This window comes from Durio zibethinus, chromosome 22, assembly GCF_047325235.1.
Source record: "Durio zibethinus cultivar Kanyao isolate XHJ-2024 chromosome 22, ASM4732523v1, whole genome shotgun sequence".
Classification (NCBI taxonomy): Eukaryota; Viridiplantae; Streptophyta; class Magnoliopsida; order Malvales; family Malvaceae; genus Durio; species Durio zibethinus.
The window spans coordinates 4,145,767-4,161,651 of NC_143183.1; the positions used below are offsets into that span (position 1 = coordinate 4,145,767).

The 15,885-nt window shown below is 31.2% G+C and overlaps 2 protein-coding genes across 4 annotated transcripts; one reads left to right on the forward strand and one right to left on the reverse strand.

Moving 5' to 3' along the window:
• Positions 1–722: 722 nt before the first annotated feature.
• Positions 723–3,413, forward strand: LOC111307262 (rho GDP-dissociation inhibitor 1-like). Its single transcript, XM_022905284.2, has 5 exons — positions 723–1,182; positions 1,332–1,398; positions 1,968–2,186; positions 2,404–2,528; positions 2,900–3,413. The coding sequence occupies exons 1-5, from the start codon at positions 922–924 to the stop codon at positions 2,978–2,980; spliced, it is 753 nt and encodes a 250-aa protein (XP_022761019.2). The 5' UTR covers positions 723–921; the 3' UTR covers positions 2,981–3,413.
• Positions 3,414–7,301: 3,888 nt separating this feature from the next.
• On the reverse strand, positions 7,302–15,570 carry LOC111307808 (MACPF domain-containing protein At1g14780-like). Of its 3 annotated transcripts, none has more exons than XM_022906063.2 (7): positions 14,845–15,570; positions 12,632–12,870; positions 10,649–10,850; positions 10,482–10,559; positions 10,192–10,375; positions 9,176–9,342; positions 7,302–8,255 (listed from the first exon to the last, which is right to left on the reverse strand). In XM_022906063.2, the coding sequence occupies exons 1-7, from the start codon at positions 15,091–15,093 to the stop codon at positions 7,563–7,565; spliced, it is 1,812 nt and encodes a 603-aa protein (XP_022761798.2). In that variant the 5' UTR covers positions 15,094–15,570; the 3' UTR covers positions 7,302–7,562. The 3 variants fall into 3 exon arrangements, with proteins under 3 accessions (XP_022761798.2, XP_022761799.2, XP_022761800.2); XM_022906064.2 differs by lacking the exon at positions 14,845–15,570 and adding an exon at positions 13,440–14,188; XM_022906065.2 differs by lacking the exon at positions 12,632–12,870 and having other exon boundaries at positions 7,475–8,255; positions 14,845–15,133.
• Between the last annotated feature and the right edge of the window lie 315 nt (positions 15,571–15,885).

Sequence of the window (15,885 nt, forward strand, 5' to 3'; positions counted from 1 at the left end):
TTGATGGGATGTGCTAATAGATTCATTCCTTGAATAGATGATTTCTCATTTTTGGTAGGGGTCGGAGTTTCCAAGCAAGCATGAATGTCTCCAAAGGCGGGCCAGGCACAATTGCTGCTCCAAGCCTAACCGTTGTGCTAAAGCCAACCTCATTTCAAGGGAATGGCTCGAATCGAGAGCTTAACCACTGGCTGAAGCTCACAATTATTAATCTTTCAAATCTCTAAATTTATGTATTTATGTCACGTAAAATATTAATAATTTATATATTTATAACTTATATATAAAAATTATATTATAATTCGTGTGGATAGAAAAATTAAAAAATAAATATTTTGATTTTTATAAATATATTTTTTTATTAAAATTTTAACTTATATCATCATTTTTTTTTATATTATTTTCATGTTATATCATTATATTTTAAATTCTTAGATCTATTCTCAAGTCTCCAAAACCATTGATATTATACAGAGTTGAAAGGTACATAAGAGCAAAATTTAAAGCAAATTATTTCATATAATCATTTTTAAAAATGATATTTATCAATTTCTCAAACTATGGATTCCTTTGAAATTAAAAAAAAAAATGGAGAAACTGACAGACCATAAAGCTAACTTTTCTCAACTGCCCCAATTATAGAAATTTCTTCTTTAAACTTTAATAACGATCCTTTTTTGTTCCAACTGCCCTTCCTGTCAGGTCTTATGTCATGTATCAATGCCATGTTTCCGTTTCAATGGATTAAAAAATGTCAACTAGCATCCGAAAATTTTTAGTTTAACATCATCTAAATTTGGTACAAGTTCAAGCCCACAAAACCAACTTTGAATGTGAACCTTCCTTTTTTAACTCCTACAATTTTCTTAACTGCTTTCCTCAGAGTTGGTTCATAGGCGAAAAAGAAAAGAAGAAAAAAAAATGTCAGCCGCTGTAGGAACTTTCTCAGCATCCAAAGAAATTGGTTTCAACAAAAATGAAACAAAAAATGAAGAGTTGAGAGATAACAAAAACAAGAAGTTTGTTGATGATGAAGCTGAGAACAATAATGGTCACCATGAAGATGGTGATGATCACAATGAGAGTGAACATGATGAAGAAGATGATGCCAAGCTGAAATCTGACAAGGAATTGGATCTTGGTCCTCAGTTTTCACTCAAAGAGCAGCTTGAAAAGGACAAGGTATATATATTTTTGCATGAATCTCATTTCTTTCATTTTCTTATCTGTTTTACCAGGAAACTAAGCCCAAAATCCAGTACTCTTTGTGTCCAAAACTGGCTTTGATTACTTCTTGTTTGATTTTTTATTTCCATTTTTTGTTTTTCAAGGATGATGAAAGTTTGAGGAGATGGAAGGAACAACTTCTTGGCAGTGTTGATATGTCTGCAGTTGGAGGTAGTTTGCTTACTTAATATAACTTCTACTACACATTTCTATCCATTGCATAGTTTTGATATCTTTCCTAGGAATTTGAGAAAATCTTGCCTTAAGTTGGCTCTCTCTTTTCCCTTTTTTGACAGTTCTTGAGTCACAATGCCTAAGTTTCAATAATTTATGGTTCTTCAAACTTTAATCCATTTTTTTTTCAAAAGAAAATGATAAAGTAAGCAATATTAATCGTTTGATTCCTTGTTTGAGTAAATAAAAAGATCGACTAGGGGTGTAGAATGAACGGATTTTATTATGGTATAGTGATTTGTTCATTAATTAACACATGTTGAAATATTATTTGTGATCATTTGTTAAATCTTAATAATTTGTTCATGACAGTTCACTGTTCATCGAACATTCTATTAATTTACACATCTGCATTTATTTAATTACAAATGCAAACTATGACGTGTCAAAGACCATAATTAGTGGTATTCGTTCCATGTTCAATCATATATGCTTGTTACCAGATCATAGTTTATACTAATTTTAATTTCTAAAGGAAGAAACTAAAATTTATCTGTTGAATGCAGAGAGTAAGGAACCAGAAGTTAAGATACTAAGCCTCTCAATCCTATGCCCTGGCCGGCCAGACGTTATCATGCCAATTCCATTTGCATCCAAGCCAAAGAGCAGTCTGTTTATACTAAGGGAAGGGAGCCGATATCGCCTCAAATTCTCCTTCAATGTCTCCAACAACATTGTCTCCGGACTCAAATACACAAACACTGTGTGGAAGACTGGTGTTAGAGGTACAAAAATATCACAAAGCTAAATGCTATTTAAATTTACTTTATAGATTCATTAACTGCTGAAAGATATGAGCATGTTGCTCCATGATAAGTGCATGTATATCTCCACTCAAAAAGTCTGAGTTCGAATCTTTTTTCTTCGGAAATTTTAAGAGATGGGTGAGTTTCATTTTCTTATTCTTGTTCTGATATGGTCAGTCATGAAACTCTTTGGCAGTGGACAACACGAAACTAATGTTGGGGACATTTAGCCCTCAAAAAGAACCTTATACATATGAATTGGAAGAAGAAACTACTCCTTCAGGCTTGTTTGCTAGAGGCTCATACTCTGCAAGAACCAAGGTAAGTTGATTTGACAATACTACTTTTTACTAATTTTGTATCTAATTTTTTTTTTTTTTGAAATTGTTAAGATTTGAACTTTAATTATTGAAACTAAAAATTTAACATTTTACGTGGCTGCTAGCAAAAACAAATACGATAGTAAATGGTAACATTTTTGAAGATACAAAATTTTTAGATAACAAAAATTAATATTCTAACAATTATATTAGAACTGGTATCATATTTTCTTGAACTTTATAATTATAATTTTTGAAGAAGCAAAATAATAAAAGAAAAAAATATAATAAATTGGAATCTAATTGTTAAATTATTGAAGTTTTCTTTTAATTGATCAGATACTGTGGATTTTGGTAAATTCTTTTATGCAGTTTGTTGATGATGATGGCAAAGCCTATTTGGATGTGAGTTACCACTTCGAAATCCAGAAGAACTGGCCATCACGTCCTTGAAACACACCTTATCTGTGTATTTTTCAATTGTGCTTGATTTTTTTTTTTTACCATTTTCATTGTAGCTTCAGTTTGATGTTTCATTTTCTTTGTTTTTGTCTGTATGATTATTGGTTATTGTCTGTCAGTCTACATATCAGGGCCTTCACATTCCCTTTGATTAAGGTTGCAAACTGTACATAAAAGGTCCTTCCAAAGGAACTTGCTACAACAAATGGTGAAATTATTATCTTTGTGGGGATGAAAATGACAGGGCAATGGACACCATGTGCCATGATTTAGCAATGGTGGATCTTCTTTTAAATTTTGTAATTTGTATGCCTCCATTGCAAGGTTCCAAAGTAAATGCCAATTTAAATAGTGGTCCTTGTACTATAAACCATTGTCACATGCAATTTGCTGCCTTGAAGACTTGGCATGTGGAAACAATAAAGAGAGGTTTCAAAATTTTTTTTTTTACCTTTTTACAAAGAAAGTCGTATCTTGAAAATAAAAAAAAATATATAAATATTAAATTTTAAATTTTAAATTTGTTGAATATTACTTATTAAAAGTAATTAATAAATCAATTGAATTCAACTCTTAATTCACAAACTTTTTTTTCAATCATTACGAAAATTAAATAAATTATGTCAGAGAAAAATCATAAAACAAAAATCATCTTATCTTTTATGTTCTTACATGTGAAAATTTATGGACTAGCATGGGTATAGTTCATATTAGAAAAATATACACAAAGAGTCACGGTTGCTGAAAGAAGTTCACATGAAATATTGAACAATAAATGTGAAAAACGTATGTGCAAGTTTGAAGTCTCAAATTAGTACAAATATCATAATAAATATTATATTCAATAAAATGATGATAATAATTGTTGGTGGTATTTAGTAATCCAAAAAGGTATGATGGTTTTTTTTTTTTCATTATAGATTTTTTATAAATAATCAGAAGCATTTCAAACATTTAATTTGATTTGATATGTCAAGTTGATTTGAAATATTTAATGTCACATCAATTTGATCATGTCATTGTTATCTCCTATAAGTCTCCTATCTCTCATTTATAAATATAAACATTCAATCGATATCATCTTAAGTTTTGTCTTACCTTCACTTTTAAGATTGACAACCCAACTCGAAATCGATGGGTTCGACCCGACCCGATTTCATAGAATCGATTTTTTTTTAAAATCGAATTTTAAATTGGATTGAGTCGGGTATTATTAAGAAAAAATTGAGGTCGGGTCAGGTTCGGATTTTAAGCAAACTTGACCCGATCCGATATTATATAAAAAATTATTTTTAAATTATTTATTTATATATATTTATATATTTATATTTTACAAAAATAATATTTTATATTTTAAAAAATAATATTTTATTAATTTCGAGTCGGATCGAATTTGAATTCAAATTTTATAATTATAAAATTGGATCGAATTCGAAGCGAACAAAAATCAATCCTAACTCAACCCGTTGCCAATCCTATTCACCTTTTACTTTTTTTTTTACTTTCGACCTCTTTCATTCTGATATTTAATTTGAACATCAAAATACAAATACAAAAAACGTTTTTTATCTTTACATCTAACTGTTCTCTTCTCTTTCTTATCCTTTCAAAAATACCCTTACGTCGAAATTTGGCACAAACAACAATATATCTATTTGTCTATCATTATCAAGAAAAAAATGATAGGAATCCAATGGAAAAAAATGTAAGGCTTAATTAATAAGTTCAATATATCATTTATTTCATCCAAAATGTTTCAAAGCACACAAGTACTATTTGGGTTTTTTTTTAATGATAATAAAGTAATTTAAAATCATGACACTAGAGATTAATGCTATACGTAAAATGAGATTTGAATAAAGACCTTCAATTGATAGAATTTCTTTTAATAAAAAAAATATAAGTATATAAAAAGGAAATATGATTGAAAACGCAGAATGCTGCTGTTTAGCCATAGCTGTTTGAAAACAACCATTGACAGCTTAATTGGCAGTTGGAAAGCTAATTAATATCAATAATCAAAAGGTAGTAGTTAGAAGAGTGTGATAGGTAGTTTGAATAGAAGAGACAACAATTTATATTAGATTATAACTTGTCTTTAGATGCTTTATTTAAATTTCCAATAAATTATAAAGATATAAAATTAAAAATTTTAATACATTTAATAATCATTGATGCTTGAGATTAAATATATTTCAGAGGTTTGTGGCCTCAAAGAAAGAAATTAAACCTAAAATAATTTGGAAAAGAACAATATTTCTAATAAATCTTATAGTAGTTGAATGTATATTCAAAGTATTTTAAGCGCTTTTTTTAAAACTTCATCACCTGAATTAATTAGAAAATACATCTCTTTGAATGTTATATTAAAAATAATTAAAAAATAATTTAAAAATACATTTTTTAGTTTTTTTAATTTTGATTGTTAATTAAATAATACTTTTATTTTAAAACTAATTGAAGTCAATTTGAATATGCATGTAAAAGGAAATGATAATATTTTTAAATAAAACATGAAAAAAATATAAAATTAGAAAGATTTGGATAAGAAATTGAAATAAAAGAATAAATAGATGATTGGTTCAAGTAACAAAAGGAGTTTTTTTGTTTTTATTGTTTAGATTCGAATCTATTAAAAAGTTGTTGGAAAATAACTTTTTATAAATTCATTAAGTACGACAAAAATAAACCTATTTAGATTGATCAAGAGAGAAAATACACGGAATAAAACTTAAAAACCTTTTCCTGTTAAATAAAAAAAAAAGTGTATGAAGATAGCCATAGGTAATCTCATCTCAATTCTCACACGTGACCACTACATCTTTTTTTTTGTGGTAAAAAAAAAATTTAAAATAGATAGATTGTTTAATTTTCAGATCAAAACAAAATATATTATACCTGATAGTTTAAAATAGATAGTTGTAAGTCGTGCATTCAAAATGATCTTAATAAATAATCACTGACAAGATTTGAACTCAAAATCTTTTCATCGAAAAAAACAAACTTAACCGATTGAATCAATCTTATTGATGACTATTACATCGTTTTTAACTAGGCAAACACCACGTCATCATCGTCACATTCCATGTTAATTTCAGAGAGTCCCCACTTTCTTCTTTCTCTCTTTATCATGCCTTTCATGGCGCATGGCTCCCCTGCTTCCCAAATGTTCTTTCTTTTCCCTGCAATGTTCTCAATATCGGCCCTCCTTGGCCGAACAGATGCTGTCTGCAACTGAGCTTTAATTTCACATCCACCTCTTCTAATCATTACCCTCATGCCCTATATAATTACAACCTTTTATTTGACCCTCCACCTTAATTGCTGCTTAATTTAAGCATGAAAAAAAAAAGAAAAAAAATATTATGATAAAATAAAAAGAAACCTTTCATTTCTAGATTTAAAAAAAAAAACATTTTTGACAATGATCACGATTTCATGATTAGATGCAATGATAGATTTTTTTTTTTAATTAAAAAGGATCCTAAGAGATAGACATTAGGTAGATTTATAATTTTTAATATATAAATTTTTATGTAATTAATTTTCTCTATACGTGCTTAAAAGAAATATTTAAACAATTAAAACTTGAAATTTCAAGTTAAGAGTGCATTTGGATGGAAAATTTTGAAATTTTAAAGAAATTTAGAATGCTAGTATTTTGAAATGCATTAATTAAAAATAACAATAATTTGTAATTTGTGTTGTTTGAATAATTATTTTTTAGAAATAAATTTTAAATATTAAAATTTGATGAGTAAAAAGTAATTATAATAAATAAATAATGATATTAGAAATAGAAAAGCAAAATATTAAAATATATATATGATATGGATGCTATTAATAAATTTTATAATGAGTTTTTATAGTTAAAATTAAAGTAAACACAAATTGTATTAAAAAAAAAAAAAAGAAAATTGACTTCTTACCATAAAACCAGTGAATTTCACAAATTTCAATTCCTTAATTAGAATTTGAAAAAATTTGAACATTCCAAAATTTATTATTCAAATTTAAAAAAATTTAATAATTTAAAATTTTATTTTGTTATATAAGTTAATTTCATTTTAAAATTTTAAAAGCGTATATATAAATAAAATTTTTTCTTAAAATTTTTCATCCAATCGCAACCTAGAAGTATTGATTTTGATTCCTGAAATATATACGCTGGATGGAAGTGATAACGCCTTCAATCCAAGATCACATGATCACAAATTTTTATTTTAGTGATCAAAGTTCGAACTCTAAACTTCAAGCGAGTTGAAATTTAAAAAAAAAAAGTAGCAAGGCTTCTATAAATTTGTATGCTCGGTTACAAAAATGGAACTCCCTGAATGGTTTCTTCTGATCAAAATGAAGAAAGAAGAAAAATAAAAACAAGTGGCAACAATCAATTTTCCACCAGGGTTGCAGCCCAGGTGGTTGAGAGGGTACGAATTTGAACAATAGATTCAAGCTATAGCACCCTCCACTTGTACAAAGGGATTAAAAGAAAAATCAATTCAACTTTTTTTTTTTCCATGCATGGTAAAATGTATCAATCTCACTCAATATGTACAATAGAAGCTCAAATTCATGGATAGTCCAACAATGCAAACTTCACTTGCAAGCCAATCTTACCACCCTCATTGACCAGCTTAGCTGCAGTTACCAACCAATGTCCAGGAGCATCATGTGGACCGCGTACAACCTCAGATGTATCTAAATATTTTAGCAGTTTTTTGGAGCGAATTGGTGCAGGTGGACCATCGGGATATACACCAGAATTAAGTACAGTTGGGGCCTGCTTTTGTTGTTCAGTGACCATCCGGTGAGTGAATGTGAAAGTCGTGCTTAGATTTGTGAGGAAACTGGCCTTACGAGAAGTTTCCGGAGCAGCTGCCCACTCTGTCTTCCGGATTGTGCAGTTGGGTATATGGGTGTAAAGCAGACGGAGATGCAAAACTGTCTTTGGCCACTTCCCTTTGCTAAGGAGCTGTGCACCAGTTACAATAAAAACACCACTTGAAGCTTCTTGCAACCAGTTAGGGTCATGCCTAACAACAGATGTGCACACATTTGAGTATCTCTTCCATCTGACTGGCTCTAAAAATTGATCACTGGACTTATATTCATCCGAACCTCGCCATTGGCATGGTCTGCCTGATGTGAATGCCATTATATTTGGAAGACTTGACAGATGTTGCACGTGCAACGCCAACCGGTTGCATTTCTTTCCTTCTAAGTACAAGCGGAGGCCTACTACTGGTTTTAAATCACTTGAAACCTGAAATTGTACAGAGTATTTAATATTTAAATTTATTTTATAATAACAGAGAATTGGATGAAACATGCTTGCAAAATGTATCTCAACAAACTAAAGGATGAACTCTGATTCGTGCCTACAAATACATATATGCATGGATGGAATAGAAAGGTAAAACTACAGACAAATATGTTAGACAAACTCTTGTGAAGCCATGTCACAAAAAGTTCATATCTAAAAGATCTTTCATTCATTTTTTATCCTCAAGAATAGCAAAGTTCTGTTCGTTATTAGTTGTTACTATAAAAAATTCAATTCAAAGTCAATGTTGACTTCCAAAAGTGGTAACTCAACTCCATTTTCTACCAGACTACTACACAATTTGACCATGGAAAAAATGAATTGTTAAACATTCAAGTGCTATTGTTGTAACCAATAAAATATTCAATGCAACTTCCACTTCCAAAAGTGTAGAAACTTAACAACACTTTCTACCACACTTCGAACATAAAAAATTGGTATTTTAATTATAATGAGATGACTACATCAAACCTACTAGAACCCCACCAATGTTGTTAGTACCGTACTAACAACACTGTATATTCATTTCAAGCAAAACTGGTGCACTGATATTCATCTTACTTTTAGGATTCTCTATGTTAGCATGTTGCTCATAGAATTTTAGTTAAGACGGGTTCATATGTTAGCATAAGATTTTCAATTATCGAGTGCATTGCATGCAACAAGAACATAAAAAATAAGCACTAGCTCAATTTCCCCATTGACTTCAGGGATTACACATTTTGGCTCTTATGACTCTTCTGTTTTATGTGAAAATAAAAACATAATAATGCAGATCACAGGACAATACAATGATGCAAAATAAATAAAACTGAGAAGTCAATTACTATAAAATAATGCTTTATGTGCTGTTTGACTACCTGCGTAGTGCTGACATGCATCTTAGGACCCAAGAAAGCGAATTGCAGGGAAGGGCAAGCAGCTTTTTTCTTCTGATGCCTAAGTGGCAGCTCACAAAACATAGGTGCCCATTGCCGCGGAACTTGAAACTCCAAGAAATACCGTAAATCCTCTGGAACAGGCTTGTCTACATACAGATTGAGTGAGTTAAAGATCGTCACCATCACATAAAACTAGAAAAATAGAAAAATTATAATAAAAGCAAATTATTTGTAAAATTATTGTTAAAAAGAATAACAAGGCAAAAGTCCTCTAACAGTGCAGTAATTAGGCCAAATGTTTCATTTTCCCTCAGCTTGATTTTTTTTAAAAGGTCCCTGTATTTTTAATTCTTCTGCAGTCTAGTAAAATGTTTAACACAGTCATGCTTTTCTGCTAACTCACATCATTGACATACCAGATTCAGTTTCAAACAATGGGATATGTTGCATATTTTTTCTAGTGGGGACACAACAGATAGTAAATCCCTCCCTCTAATCTCCATGTGGCTTTTGATAGCCAGTTGTTATAACAAATAAAATAAAATAAAATAAAGGAAACAGATTAAAATCAAGTTGAAAAGAGAAATTGCTTCTATGGCAATCAAACAGAATCCCTTGGATGTTGAAGCACTTTCTCATCACCAATCAAACATACCTCAAACTTCAAAATCACAAATTATAAATGAGTGTAAAAGAAGACAGTCAAACAAGTGCTTCAACTGATTTTGAATAAATAATTCTGTCTTTTTCAACAAATTTTAAATCCTAATTTAGAATTAAGAATTTTAAATAGATCCAGTGTTTGGTAAGTATCATTTTTTTCTTTCCTATGAAAAACCTGTAAAGATATCCTCGTCTTGCCCCCAAACTAGCCTAGCCAAGATATTTAGTTATATTTTTTACTGGAGAAGGATTCCAATCATCTTCAAAATAATATTTGAAGCATAATTGCCCAACAGAAGTACTGTCCATTAGTCATGCACTGCAATACTTACAACGAAGATACAAGTTGATCGCATGACTAAGATACCCACTTCCAGGAATCCCAGTCAGAAGAGAAGTAATTGGTACAAACTTGAACAAAATTCCTTCTGGCTTAGCAGGTACTGTCTGGAGCCAGCTGGAATGACTATGCAAGAACACATTTCCTCCTCTTTTTGAACTAATGATAGTGAGTCCCTATTCAAGTTGAAAACAAGGCAAAACAATAATTCATGGATTGAAATGATTATTTGGAAAAAAAAAAGAAGCAAAACATAGAGTAATACTCAAGTTCTAGACTCACATCTTTGCTTGATGTTTCTGCAATGCTGGCCAACTGCACGGCGTTTGACTGCAAATTGCGGTTAAAGACCTCAGGCACCTACACAAATTAATGGCATTTAGAAACAGTATAGGTGTTTACAAAAAAAAAAAAAAAAGAGCCCTTAAATTTCAATGAGGAGCTAATACCTTTTGTTTGGCATCTCTTGTTTTTCTCTGTAGTAATGAAGGGCTTTTCCCATCTGAAAACATAACGTCTCCAAGATCCTCCAAATACCCTCTTAGCTCAGCAGTGGGAATTGTCGAGGAATAGTTCTGCCTGACACATATTAAATCTTGACCTCCGATAGCCATGCCAACTATTATGTGTGTCCCATAAGTCTGGATGAACCTGCCTAATACAATTTGTTAGATATGTAGTACAGTAAACCAATAATAATAATATTAATACGTGCCAAGTAACCAAAACAATTCTGGTTTTTCCCACTATGGGGGAATTGGGGAGCAATTCTCAAATTTTGGACATTTAGATACAGCACTATGACAGAAAACTTAGTCACTGTACACACACGTGTGTGTAAGGATTCCCCCACCTCCCATTTTGTCCATTGGAAAATGATGTTTATAACCATAATTTTAGTAATAAACGTCTTCAGCATTCCTGCTTTAGTTTAAAATTGTATCAGCTATTATAAGAACACTACCCTGGATCAAAAAGAAAAAATAAATAAATAGATAAAGAAAACTATATATGACATAGAACAGCTACCGGTGGTTGCATAGTGTATGAGTGGATGGTTGATTAGGTTTTCAAGGACCCTAGTCATGGGTAGAAGAGATGGGAAACTATTATTGAATGAAGAAATCAAGGATTTAGAAAGGTATTTTGGGGCTGTCAGCACTGGTGAACTGTTAATTAATGTTAAGGTTGCAAGTTGATGGTTACTTTGATCTGAGATTTGTTAGAGTATCAGACAAGTATTCAAACTGAAAGATTTATGGTTGATCTTTGACCCAAGCAAAACAGGAAATGCAAGAGGAAATGGGAGGAGATCTAGGCTTCACACGTTAAACTTGCCAGAGGCTTAAACTCTCCCAAATAGCATAATGCTGCTGATATTCCTATAAACCAGTTCTCTATTAAACAAAACAAGTTACATTCTACCTATACTATTTTTGGAAGTGCATGAGATGCAAAACATGAAACTATCAAAATTGACTTAAAAACAACTCCTAAATTAAGAGCAAAAACAACTGATAACATCAGATAAACATAAAGTGTGGTTCATAGAATGTAATTGATAATCCATAGAAATAGAATAGAATAGAGTTAATTTCCATGCACGCCATATAACTAATTCTACTAAACACAGATTCACACATTACCTAAATTATGATTCACTGAAAAACTTCAAATCTCAAACTGTTTATCCAAAATCTTACCTAAAAATTTATTTATCATTTAACTGTACAATAAAACCAGAAAACTTCATGTGAATAAACTGAATGTTTCATATTAACTGTATCAGAATATCTAAATGGGGATTTAAACAAAATTTATAGACTGTTATTAGAAATCTGCATGTTGCGATACAGAAAGACAGCATGTTATACTACAATTATGACAAAAATGACATCAAATTTTATAAAACTGAGATGGTCTGAATTAACTTTTCCTTGTAATGCAATTTTCCAATTAGGTAAGTCAGACACTTGCAGTGGAAAAAATAATGCAACGGAAAAAATAATTATGTCACAATTGATTATATATGCAATGACAAGATGCAAGCATGTTCAGTTTGATGATCAATCAAAAGGATTCTACTACTTTGAGAGCTAACCAGGTGAGAAATCTAGAAAAGTGCATTGCACAAGAAAGTTGAAAACGAGTTTTACAGCACCTTCATCATCTCATATTTAATTAGTTACACCATATTTTTTCCAGCTTACAGCCACATGATCAACCTAACCAGTTGAAAACCATGTTGGATTCTACATAACCAGCAATATATTTCCTTGAACATAGGCAAGAGTGTATAACATCTGAAAGTTTGATTTCTTAATATTTCTTCATTCATGCAAACAGCTTCCAAATAATCCATATGATCTCTCATTGATATAGAATCATTCTTAATGCCAAGAAAATGTACAGATAATATATTGAAAAGCTACCTAGACAAAGCTGCTGGATCCCAGTGAGGTGGAACAGACTTCTTAACTCTGTCATGTAGTACGAGTGGAGATGCTGTAAGGTGTAAATGATACAACGAAATAAAGTAACCATCAAAAGCAAGATTTTTAGTGTCTGCAGCATCATGAAGCCAGTCTCCACTCAAATTAAAAATACTGTTAAGATAGCCTGAAGGAACTTTTCCTTGTATCGAAGATTTCTGATTAAGTAACTCAGACATCTGCACGAGAAGTAAGATTTGGCAGCAAAGATAAGGTACAACATCAATACAGCAGCAAATAAATTTATTCAAACCTATATAAGGCACTAAACCAGTACAGCATTGAACAGAGTGCATAATCCCTAGATATTTTTCACATTGAGTCTAGCCTTTTTTTTTTCACTTTCTTCATCATTAAGGTTCTGTAGAAACCCCTCCGAGGTATTTTGACATTAGGACTTCTAGGTATATTTGTCAAAGAGTTTTCCACATTTATTAGATACTTGCTATCTCAATAATATCATCCCTTATTATCAATTAGTAGAGTTCCCAGATCATGGAGCAGATGTCAGTCAGGAACTCATGAATGCAGTTAATTTTTTTTTCTGAAATTGAGGTTCACTTCACATCTAAGTCAACCTTTTAACATCTATTTATTGCCAGCCAAACAAGTTAAGAAGAAACTTTGACAAAATGTAAACATTACTAGCAGATTGAAAACCCTTTGATAAATGCTTAAACACAAAAAAGAAGAAGAAACTCTTTGATAAATAAACTAATGGTAAATGATCAGAGGGTAACCAACTAACCATGCTATATACTACACTTTTTCTCTTACACCATAAGTAATTCTATCGATGAATTTTCTCTGTTTTTCCCACCAGAGTTCGTTAATTTTCAGCACCTCAAGGCCAGCACTTTTCTTGTGAATTCCATTCTCAGAAAGATGCTTTCACATAACCCCTAATAACTAGTAATGCGGCCTACGACCTCAGAACCTTTTTCTATTCTCACTTCATTTTAGTCAAGTGGCTAGGACTATATTCAAATGCACAATTTGCAATTAATGTCAAAGAGAAAATTATTTCCGTTTTATTTAAATATGATTCACTTTGAGCTCCAAGAAAAATACACTTGAAAACATGAATCAGGTAGAAACATCTAGATTTTGGCTTACTTAAATTATGAATCACCACATAAAAAAAAGAATTAAAGGTGGAAACAAATTGTTTCTTATCATCATTGACACCAATAACAGAGAATTAACTAGTGATGGAACTCTTGACTGAGCTGCAGACTTTCAAAAAGTTGAGTTATCCCAAAACACGCTCATGATTCCTAAGATTGTTGCAAAATTTTTATAGCAGTTTGCAGAGAAAACAGGACAGGGGAAAACCATTTATAAGACATAAAAGGCAATCAAAGAAATCCATCCTTCAGTAATCTCTACTTATTTCCTTATTGATGCCAAACATGCAGCCCAGAAGAAGAAGAAGAAGAGAAATTTCAAACAGTGAAAGTTCCATGAGTTCAATTAGCCCCTTCCCACCTTCTTCACGTGAAGGGGTGTAAAAGAATTGTTAAAGATATGTAAATACAACTCAGATTTCCTTTTCCAACTTAAAAATTATCACTAAATGCAAATCCAATCATGCAAGTAAACATAGCTTTCTTTCCAACTCTAACTTTTAAGTTGCATAAAAGGTTCCCTTAGTCAAAGGAGTTGGAAAAACAAATATATCCAAATGTGACATAAAGGTTACTTTTCATCCCAACCATTCTCAGGGCTCATTCAACAAACAATTTTGATAACTAATGTCTATAATAAAGGTGCTACTTTTAAAAAAATATCTTTTTCATTAAATTCAAGAGAATATTTTTCCTTGACTTCAACTATTCAAAACACTCATTAGCATTTCCCTTGTCAAAATTTTATACTTGCCCACCCGCAAATACCGGCAACCTTAGGACAGTTTGTAGTTGTACAAGTTGGCCATTTCAGACTCGTATTAGCTCATTATTTTTGACCCACCAAAACGAACCATGAAAAACAAAATAAAAACCAAGTCATGGGTCATCAGGAAACTGATACAAATCAAGTTTGAGAAAATTTTCTGAAATGGGTATCCAAAATAACATCTTAATTATACATTAAACACATGGAAACCCCATTATACTTCATCAAATAAAGAAAGGAAAAAAAAAGAAACACACCTGATTGAATTCAAGAACATCAGATTTGAATCGAATACGATCGCCTTTATCAAGGCGAATATCTTGAGAAACAGCTTTGATAGTAAAAGCACCTGGAAATACAATGTCTGTTTTATTGGTTTCATCAAGCACCACCAACCTTGTTCCTTTAGCATATTTCAACCGGAAATCTCCACTTACATCAAAGCCTTTTCCCAAAGCTTCCATAGCTCTTACCTCTATTGGCTTCTCAGTTTCCTCCATAACCATACTTTTTCTCCTCCGCCCTACTCTCCAAGCTCAGAGCCTCAAAGTAGCAGAAGCAGCAACAACTTTAGAATTGGATCTCTGGGTTGACGGTTTTTTGGAGAAAGGAATAATAGAAATACAAAATTTGACGGTCAGCTTTATGATTGTAGGCCATATTAGACTGGTAACATATGCTCCTACTAGGCATAAACAAAAGACAAATTCTATTTAGTTGGGTCGATGCAGAAGCGAAGAGACGTTCGGGAGTTGAAAAAGCATGGTTTCTTTTGTTTTTACCTATCCGTGGGACTATAAAAATTAATATGTGAAAAAGAGAGGCAATTGCCAGGAAGAAAGAAAGTTGTTTGTGAAAATTTTTTTTTTCTTTTACAGTTGAGACATGATATTGATTGAGTATAAAATTCAAAAAATAAAAGGGAAATTATTGAAGAAGGGAGTTGAAATCTCGGACCACGTGGTGTTGACACCACGAAACCTAATCTTTTCATAGTCAACCTCGAAAACCTACTGCTTACCTACTGCTCCTATCTGCCCCACCTTGTTTTTTTTAATCGGATCAATCTTTTCTCTTTCAGTTACTCCTATTTATATTTACCGCGTTTCCTTTTTTTTTTTTTGAAAAATATTTCCTGTTTTTTTTTTTTTTTTAATTTTGTTTTTAGGTTTTGTCTTTGATTTTATTCCTGCCTATGTTATTGAGAGATACTCTCCCGTCTAGTTTTTAAAAAGTTTTAATTTTAATTTATTTCTTATTAAAATTAAAAATTATTATAAAATTCAAGATTCATGAAT